General features: G+C 41.2%; 1 protein-coding gene across 2 annotated transcripts in view; it reads right to left on the bottom strand.

Annotated features, from left to right (window-relative positions):
- Window positions 1–6,096: 6,096 nt before the first annotated feature.
- Window positions 6,097–10,087, bottom strand: part of DSN1 (DSN1 homolog, MIS12 kinetochore complex component) — a 19,047-nt gene continuing 15,056 nt past the window's right edge. For both annotated transcript variants that reach the window (XM_006764510.2, XM_006764512.2), the window contains 3 exons: window positions 7,865–8,006; window positions 6,921–7,008; window positions 6,097–6,392 (listed from right to left, as the gene is read on the bottom strand). In XM_006764510.2, coding sequence (XP_006764573.1) covers window positions 6,289–6,392; window positions 6,921–7,008; window positions 7,865–8,006 — 334 coding nt within the window. In that variant the 3' untranslated portion in view covers window positions 6,097–6,288. The remainder of the gene's footprint in view (window positions 6,393–6,920; window positions 7,009–7,864; window positions 8,007–10,087) is intronic.

The following is a 10,087-nucleotide window of genomic DNA, read 5'->3' as shown; positions in this document are numbered from 1 at the left end:
CGCCTCGCGGTGCCATCTTGGGTGTCGTTTCTCCGGCCGAGGAGTGTCCTCGGGGAACCTTAACTAGGACTACCCGGAGGGAAAGGCGTGGAGCGCCCCCTCCCTTCCACAGCTCCTCCGTGGAAAGCCCCTCAGAAGCCTGTGGCAGAGCATGGCATCCTCTCACGGGCCCGGAGCATTGTTACCCAAGGTCACACGGCCGTGCTGAGCGCGGGGAAGGGGCTTAGCAGTGATGGTGAATGAGCACAGAACTTCAAAGAACTACCACCCAAGACTCAGTCCCCCGCTGCATCACTATTACAGCTGCCTGCTATTACCATCTCCTTTTTTGGGTGCCACATGAGAAATTGACTTGTTTTTTCAAAATGATAACACAGTAAGCTTCAATGACCCAACAACTTAAATAATACCAAAATGTGCAGGGCTAAATCCCTTTCCCAAAGGGGTTTATAATTTAGTTAATCTGGTGAAAATTAATAAGGGGAAACCTCCTTTTAAATGGCATGAGGAATGCCAGAAGGGGAGCCCTCACACACCACCCTTCAACATTAAGTACAGACCCCCAACTGGGAAGAATCTTCAATGACCAGCCTCGATAGAAAGAGATGCGCCCTGCAAATTGACATTACTGTAAAAAAAAAAAAAAAATTCAAGTAAATGTGGAGAGCTAACTGGCTTTATTAAGTGGTTCATGAATCCAGTAGCATCCCATCTAGCAACCAGAATACTCTGTGAGGTTGTACAAAAGGGAAGATTTTTATAGGAAAGGTGAAGCAAGGGAGCTATTTAAAAAAGAGGCCAGCCAATGTTGCTCAGTGGTTGAGGTCAACCTATGAACCAGGAGGTCACGGTTGGATTCCCAGTCAGGGCACATGCTGTGTTGTGGGCTCCATCCCCAGTGGGGAGGCGTGGGGGAAGCAGCCCATCTATAATTCTCACATCATTGATGTTTCTGTCTCTCCTCTTTCCTCTCTGAAATCAATAAAGATATATTTAAAGAAAGAAACGTCAATGATGAGAATCATCAATCAGCTGTCTCCTGCATGCCCCCTACTGGGAATTGAGCCCGCAATCTAGACATGTGCCCTGACCAGGAATCAAACTGTTAACTCCTGGCTCATAGGTAGATGTTCAACTACTGAGCCACACCCACTGGGCTAGATGTCTTATTTTTTAAAAAATATATTTTATTGATTTTTTTACAGAGAGGAAGGGAAAGGGATAGAGAGTTAGAAACATCGATGAGAAACATCTATGAGCTGCCTCCTGCACACCCCCCACTGGGGATGCGCCCGCAACCACAGTACATTGCCCTTGACTGGAATCGAACCTGGGACCCTCCAGTCCGCAGGGCGATGCTCTATCCACTGAGCCAAACCAGTCAGGGCAATGTCTTATTTTTAAGGTCAACATACATTCCTTATTAAGTATCACTGATTAAATGTAAAATAGTCTCTTAATTAAATTAGGGCAAATGTAACGTTTTATCAAACATCAAGGGAGTAACTTTATAATATTGTGGTTTTTTTTAATATATTTTATTGATTTTTTACAGAGAGGAAGGGAGAGAGATAGAGAGTTAGAAACATCGATGAGAGAGAAACATCGACCAGCTGCCTCCTGCACACCTCCTACTGGGGATGTGCCTGCAACCCAGGTACATGCCCTTGACCGGAATCGAACCTGGGACCTTTCAGTCCGCAGGCTGACGCTCTATCCACTGAGCCAAACCGGTTTCGGCTGTTTTTGTTTTCTTAAATATATTTTTATTGATTTCAGAGAGGGAGAGAGACATCAATGATGAGAGAGAATCACCAATCAGCTGCCTCCTGCACACCCAGTACTGGGCATCACGTCCGCGACCCATGCATGTGCCTTTGTCTGGAATCAAACCTGGGGCTCTTCAGTCCACAGGCCGACGTTCTATCCACTGAGCCAAACTAGCTTGGGCTATAAATATTGTTAGTCATCAAGCACAATTACCTGAACCAAATTTGGGGAGAAAATTAATATTAAATGAGCACAGCCTTTTATTATACACTAGAGGCCTTGTGCATGGATTCGTACACCGGTGGGGTCCCTCGGCCTGGCTGTGCGCTCTTGCAATCCGGGACCCCTCAGGGGATGTTGGAGAGCTAGTATCGGCCCGATCACCTCAGGCCAGGCCAAGGGACCCCACTGGTGCATGAACCCATGCACTGGGCCTCTAGTATGCATATAAGATCTTTGGTTAATCTCTTCCTGCCCTCCTCCCTTCCCTCTGAGATTCATCAGTCTGTTCCTTGTTTTCATGCCTGTGGTTTCCACTTCTGCATTGAGCTTCTGTCCCCTGGTGGTCAGTGCACATCATAGATACCAGCTAGTCGGTCAGCCGGTCGCTTAGGCTTTTATATATATACTAGAGGCCTGATGCACAAAATGTGTGCAAGGAGCTCGGCCCTCGCAGCCCTGGCTTCATCTGGAAGGTCGTCTAGAAGGATGTCTGGAAGGTTGTTTGGCTGTCTGGTCTAATTAACATATTATGCCTTTATTATTATAGATATAGATGATTTATGTTTATTCATTAACACTTATTAAGTGCAAAATTAGTTCTAGTTCACCTTCCACTACTATCTATATATCCTTGGTTAAATTAAGCCTCTCCAATCTTGACTTCCTCATCTATAATGACAAAAAAATAGAAGTGATGTCATAACACTATATAGTCTATATGCAAGTAAAATATTTATAACTTATTTTTCTATGCTCACTCCTGTTTAGCTATTGCAGGCAGATTAAAACATACTTCTTATGCTTGAGTTTGAGCAAATTCTTATACACAAAAAAATGCAATACAATGTAATAAACAAATTGGAGGAAAGTACAATCACCTTTAGAAGTGATTTATCTATCCCCATTCTACAGATGAGGAAAATGGGGATGAGCTGAACATTCACTTCAAATTCTATACTTTTTCCATTATACTATTCTGCTTCTGAAAATGTAGGAAATTAACACCACTCTGATTCTTAAAAGCCCCAGCTTTCTTTGGGGCTGTCTAAAGTTTCCCTTCATTTTCTACTCCAGACATTCTCCAAGCTCCAGGCTTCAATAACTGCCTATCAGTGACTTGCAAATTTTATCTCTAGTCCAGATTTTTCTTCCCAGTTTTCTACCAGTATAATCTAATAGTGTAGTTGACGTCTCCATTTAGTATCCCAAATTGAACGACTAGCTCTCCTATCTCATGAACTGTTCTATTAACCACCCAGCTTTTTAAGCTTTTACCCTCCATCATATTGATACCACTGTTCTAAACTTTTATTTCATCTAACCCTCATAGCATTCCTGTGATACAGGTTCTGTCATTCTCCTAATTTTACAGTAGTAGTGTTCAAGAGAAAACCACAGGCCCAAAATGGTGTCACGCATGCCAAAAGCCCAGGCTACCAAATCTACATTTAATACCTGATCTAATTGCAGCTTAAATCTCTCCCAGTCACAGTAAAGTTTTTTGTTGTTGTTGTTGTTAATCATCACCTGAGCATATTTTTTCCATTGATTTTTTAGAGAGTGGAAGGGAGGGGTGACAGAGAAATATCGACGTGAGAAGACACATGAATTGGTTGCCTCCTGCATGCACCCTGGTCAGGACAGGGGATCGAGCCTGCAACGGAGGTACATTCCCTTGGCTGGAATCACACCCACAAACCTCCAGTTCTTGGGCCAACGCTCTATCCACTCAGCCAAACCCGCTAGGGCAAGCATGTCAAACTCCACATGCAGCCCACAACGAATATTTTTGCGGCCCAGCCAATATAACAGTATGTAAGAAACGTTTTAATAAAAATTTCATAATGTAATTTTTACAATTTCCTGTTATACATAATTATTAATAACAAATGACGTTAGCTAATGACTGATTGTTATAATCGTGTTGCATTCATTTCCCTTATGCGTCTTATGCACAGGCGCACCATTTCTCTCTGCTAATACTAGCAGCAAATATTTTAGCAACCGATTGCCATGTCATTAGTCTTGGCCTGACTTGTTTGCTGTGCACAACAGGCAATATTTCGCTTTCAGAGAACAAGATAAATAGGTTTATTTGCAGTAAGCTTATTAATTTGTGCAGTTATTCAGTGTCTGGTAAGTTAATATTCAAGAAAAAATAATTTTTATTAAAATGTTCTATCATTTTATGTTAACGATTACTCACTTATTTCAGCCCTTATTTCATGTCTCTATTGAAATAAACCTACATTTCTATGAAAATTGAAGCTTTTGTTTTTTGCAGCCCACATAAACTTCAACCTTGTTTATTTGGCCTGTGTTAGCCTTTGAGTTTGAATGCTTGCACTAGGGCTTTTTTTAAAATGTTTTTATTGATTTTAGAGAGGAAGGGAGAGGAAGAGAAACATCAATCGGCTGCTTCCTTGACTGCTTCCTGCATACCCCCTCTTAGGGACTGAGTCTGCAACCCAGGCATGTGTTCTGACCAGGAATCGAACCAGTGACCTCTCAGTGTACAGAACGATGCCCAACCAACTAAGCCACAACTGTCGGGGTGACAGTTAGGCTTTTAACATATAGGTTACAATGCCTACGATATTCCAGACACTGAGCAATTCACTCCACCCACCCACTGCCAACACCTAGCACAGGCCGTCATTTCCCATCTAGACTACTGCAATAGGCTGGGGTCTCTCACATCCATACCTTGCTTACTTCTATCTATTCTCCATATAGCAACAAGAATGATCTTTTAAAAATAAAGTTCTGATCCCATCTTGCTCTTAAAACCTCCTAATGACTCAATTCTTTCTCAGGTGGCTCTTCCACTGGCATTCAGCATCCCTGCTTTACTAGGCTTTTTCTTTAGCTTCATTCTCTCCCTCCTCAGGACTTTGGAAATACTGCTCCTTTTGCCTCAAAAATTTGCCCTATTTAACTCCTTCATTCTTCTCAAATCAACTAAAACATCACTTCTGCAGAGAAGTCCCTTCTTGTTCCCTGTGTACCCATTAGACTGTGAGAATCATGAAAGGAGGTCCCACGTTTGTTTTTGTTCTTTGCCCCTTTCCCATTAACTAGAATTGTGCTTGGCACATAATAGCAGGGTCTCTGTAAATATATGAAAGAACAAGGAATATAGGTCAACGCAAGGAGATATCACCTCTCATTAGCTGGTGCTTAGGCCAAAGTTTAAGACTTAACATTATAACTAGGTATTTAAATGAAATAGGTTTTATTCTACTAGGAGGATCAGAGAATAAAACATTAACAATAAATTAGTTGGTATTTTATCTAACTAATGCCGAGGTTTATCTCTACACTACTGTTCACTTTCACAATTGGCAAAGAATCTTATTTTCTAAGACCTCCCTAACTTTTAATTGTTTTATACACTCAAAATACACACAAAGACAAGGGAAAACTTTTAATTATGTACAATTTTATAATGCAGATTATTAAATACAAAGAACAATGAATCCAAGATTTAGGATGTTGACTCAATACTAAAAACTGAAGCACATTATGGGCATTAGAACATAGAGAATGGGTAGTATTTCCTCAATTTGGACATCCTGTGAAGTGATATACATATCCACCTAGTATAATCAATGCCCACAACTTTTATACCTAAAATCACCCTGAGTCACACTAGAAAATTAGTCTCATTCCTTTACAACCAGAACCCAATCTGACCCCTAAAATGTTTCATTGGATTTGATCCCAAATGACTTTGGATGTTTCAAAACTTGAAAAACTTCTACACAAGATGAAGAGATGTGATCACAAAGAATATTTAAAAGACTAGACTTCTAATTCTAAAGGTCATTCCAAAATAGGAATTTTAATTATCTTGCACATTCTTGGAAAAAGTGTCCATACAACATTCTTTTGGATACAAAAGTGTTGTAACTCTTTTTTTAATTGATTTTAGAGAGAGGAAGGAAGAGGGAGACAGAGAAACACTGCTGTGAAAGTGAAACAACCATCGATTGCCTCCTGTACACACGATTGCCTTGTGTTTGATTGGGGATCAAACCTGCAACCTGGGTATGTGCCCTGACCAGAATTGAACCCGTGACCCTTCAGTGCACTGGACAATGCTCCAATCAACTGAGCCACACCAGCCAGGGCAGTGTTGTCACTTTTAGAAAAAAAACCAACGTGTTCTTAAGCCAATTATCCTCAAAGGCAATAGGTACATATCACCAGCTTAGACTGCCACGCAACCATGCGCTGGAGCATTCTTTCCATGTCTCTCCTCTAGAGCACCTTGTGGCACAAAGATGCATAAGGTCACTGACAAGATTTAGAACAATGTGCTGTAGGCAGGTTTTGTAACTGAAGCTTGAGCAGTTTTCGAGCTGGTGAAGAATCTAATTGTTGCGTACTTCTCTTGCCTACACAGGAAAGGAGCCAAAAAATAAATTTCAATGAAATTCAAATAAGATTTATTGCAAACTTACTGCTTGGACACTGTGCCAGACTGAAGGGCATTGCAATGACAAATAAGAATCTCCGTTCTCAAGGAGATGACAGCTGGTAGGAAAGCCAGCTATAACTACAACCAAAATACACTGTAATAAATAAAAAAATGAGGTATGTATAGCAATAATTTAGGGCTGGAGTAAGCAAGGGCAGTGTCAGTGAATTTTTGAGGAATGAACAGGGGGAAAAAGGCAATGAGTATTTCTTAAATCTCAGATTTACTAAAACAAGATGGTTTGTGGGAATTTAATTCTTAGTCTACTGTGTTTCTGTGGAATTTCCCATCAACTACGAGTACCCTCAACATAACAGTTACTGTGAAAGAGGGGGTGGGGGAACAAACCACTTGATGTGGCCTTACCCTTTGAGACCATGTGCTAAGTAAGGGCAGTTTAAACCTGAAAGGTTAACCCTCTAGTCCCCTCAAGAGATTCACTTACTGAGTTGTACTGACATCTTCTGGAAGCACTGAGTACTTTCATCCATAAAGGCATGCAGCTGCTTCACTGATCCTTGCAATTCGTCCATCTGCAGATGAAAGACAGCTATGAGCTATAAGGCTCCACGGCTTCTTTGATGTTCCTCAAACATACCAGGCAAGCTCCTGCTTGGGAGCTTTGCTTTTGTTGTTCTTTCAACCTGGAATGCTTATGTCATTTTCTGTTTGCTCCTCCAGATCCACATTCCACTCCTTCACACTGTTCTATGCCCCAGAAGGCTGACCAAGATAACCTCTAGGATCCCAAGTACTCTGAGTTCTGGGTGGGCTTGGTCCAGAGGGTGCCCAAGCATGGGGGAAGCTGAATGAGGTCTGCATATTTTTACCCAGGCCTGCTCAGGAAAGGATCATTCTGAGTTAGCTGTGTCTCTTAACTGAAGGTCATGGCTCTCTCAAAACAGGCCACTATGTGACTTTCTCCCCTCAGGTGCCACAGTAACTCTTCCTCCTCTCCTCCCTGCAGGCTTAGGGGCAGTAAGAGCTCAGATGCCCCACGTTCCTTCACTAACTCTTACGGTTTCCCAATATCTACACTTTATATATAGCCCCTTATAAACTCTCCTTGAATTACACTTTATCAACTACTGCCTGCTGATACTTGGAACTATAAAATACTAGTACTATTCTCTCAAATGTCCTCATGGCTCACTTCCTCATTTCTTTCCAGTCTCTGTTAAATGGCACTGTCTCCTTTACTCTGCTTTATTAACACTAATCACCACTTAGTATTTGTTTCTTTTAATTGTCTCTCCATGTTTCGCCAAGGTAGAGTTAAATATACTTACCTTATCTTATTAAACATATTCTCCAGGTCTTTTCATTTCCAAGGATGAGAATGTAACAAAGCTGGATAACTCAACCAAATATAAACATGAGCCAACTCACCACCAATTCCATACAATCAAAGACTTTGTTCTGGCTCTGTAATATTTTCTGGTAATCAGGCTTTGTACTAAGGACTTCATTCTGGGAAGACCCAAGATATGCTGTAGGTTCAACTTCAGTCATTTTTGTTTCAGTTGATCCTCTAAAAAACAAAGGGAGCTTTCAAGGAATTTTTATAATCACTTTCTGGGGAAAATAATGAAAGATCACCTAGGGAAAAAGCCTCCAATAAGACTTCATTAACCTGAAGCAATATTCTTCTTATTAACAGTGGGGTCTAAAACCATTATCTAGCATTAATTTTTTTAATAAAGAATATTTGATTTTATTAATTTTTAGAGAGAGAGGAAGGGAGACGGAGTGATAGAAACGATGAAAGAGAAACATCAACATCAATCAGCTGCCTCCTGCATGCTCCACTGCTGGGGATTGAGCCAGCAACCCAGGCATGTGCCCTGACTAGGAATTGAACCTGTGATCTCCTGGTGCATGGGTCAACACCCAACCACTAAGCCACACCGGTCAGGCCAGTATTAATTTTTTTTTTGGAGGAAAAATTAAACCATATTTATTTTATTTCTAATTTAAATTATTTACTATTTAAAGTATTACCTATGTCTCCTTTCCCCTCCATTGACCTCTCCCTGACAGTTCCCAACCGCCAAACCTTTATTTATTTTTTAAAGCCAGACCACTGGGAAAATATATCACAGTCCTGAAACAGCAAACAGACAGACTATATTATCATTTCAAGTAATAAGTTGGTAAAAAGACAACAAGGTCCTTATCAAAATTGTAAGGTGCCAGAGCTGGGGTAGGAATATGCAGGCCCCAGGCAAAAGTGGTATTTGGTAATGGGGGGGGTTGCCCCTCTTTTGCTCTCATGAAGCAACAACTCATCCCTGAGTTGCTTACTTTTTCTCCTTTAACCTTCCTGATGCCAAAAGATTATCTTAAGTAGGGCTCTATTATTTGAGGGGGTTAAGTAAGCAATACTGGGTTTAGGCTTCATTCCTGAAAAGCAGGTTTTTCCTAAATCCAGTACTTCATAACTCTTTTCTAAAAAAAAATATATTTTATTGATTTTTTACAGAGAGGAAGGGAGAGGGATAGAGAGCTAGAAACATCGAGAGAGAAACATCGATCAGCTGCCTCCTGCACACCTCCTTCTGGGGATGTGCCCACAACCAAGGTACATGCCCTTGACCGGAATCAAACCTGGGACCCTTCAGTCTGCAGGCCAACGCTCTATCCACTGAGCCAAACCAGTTAGGGCTACTTCATAACCCTTAATGAAGCAACCAACAGTTCCTCCACTGTTCATTCCTGGGTATTGGTATAGGGCACAATCAAAATCCCCTTTCCCTTCAAGATAGAGAACCACTGTAAGATTGTCCTGTCACTCTGCTGCAGACAAGCTTAGGGCCCATCATGGCAGTCAGTGAGAAGGAAGGTCTGCTCCCATACCCAGTGTGACATTGCCTCTCATGTTTCTGTGGGGTCTCCAAGCTGGAAGATGTAATGTGTGAGCATTTAATAAGAAGTGCACATCCACATCTTGGGCAGAAACAGATATCCAAAGAAAGCTTTTGAAGTTTTTATCCAAACTACCTCCCCCAACTCCACATCTTAAATTAACTTTATGCCCTTGTATATAAAACAAAACCAAGCAAAGCAAATACGCAGAAACCGTTTTTCCATTTCTAAATTAGTAAGCTCATGGATTTTGTTTCACAGCTTATGGGAAATGGTGTGGTAATGCTTCTGGTAAACAGGAGGTTGCAACAAACAGTAACACCTCTCCTCAGATTCTACTAGATCACTGGCAGGCTAGAGAAAACTGTCAGCCTGTTGGTACCACAAGGGCTCTAGCTTGAGCTGAGAGAAATGCCAATTGCCAGGATAAGCATTTGCCACATCAAAAACTCTCTGACCAGGAAGTTTATAGCTCTACAGGCCTATCTCAAAAAACAAGAAAATATGGTAGTAAATCATCTAACTCTACAACTCAAAGATTTAGAAAGAGAGCAACAAGAAAACCCCAGTGTGAGCAGAAGGAAGGAGATAATAAAGATTAGAGCAGAAATAAATGACATAGAGACCAAAAAAACAATACAGAAAATCAATGAAACCAAGAGCTGGTTCTTTGAAAGGATAAACAAGATTGACAAACCTCTAGCCAGACTCACCAAGAAGCAAAGAGAGAGGACCCAAATAAACAAA

Source organism: Myotis davidii, unplaced genomic scaffold (assembly GCF_000327345.1).
Source record: "Myotis davidii unplaced genomic scaffold, ASM32734v1 scaffold38, whole genome shotgun sequence".
In the NCBI taxonomy this organism is placed as follows: domain Eukaryota; kingdom Metazoa; phylum Chordata; class Mammalia; order Chiroptera; family Vespertilionidae; genus Myotis; species Myotis davidii.
The sequence above is the reverse complement of the archived record's forward strand: the minus strand, read 5'-3'. Positions and strand labels throughout refer to the sequence as shown.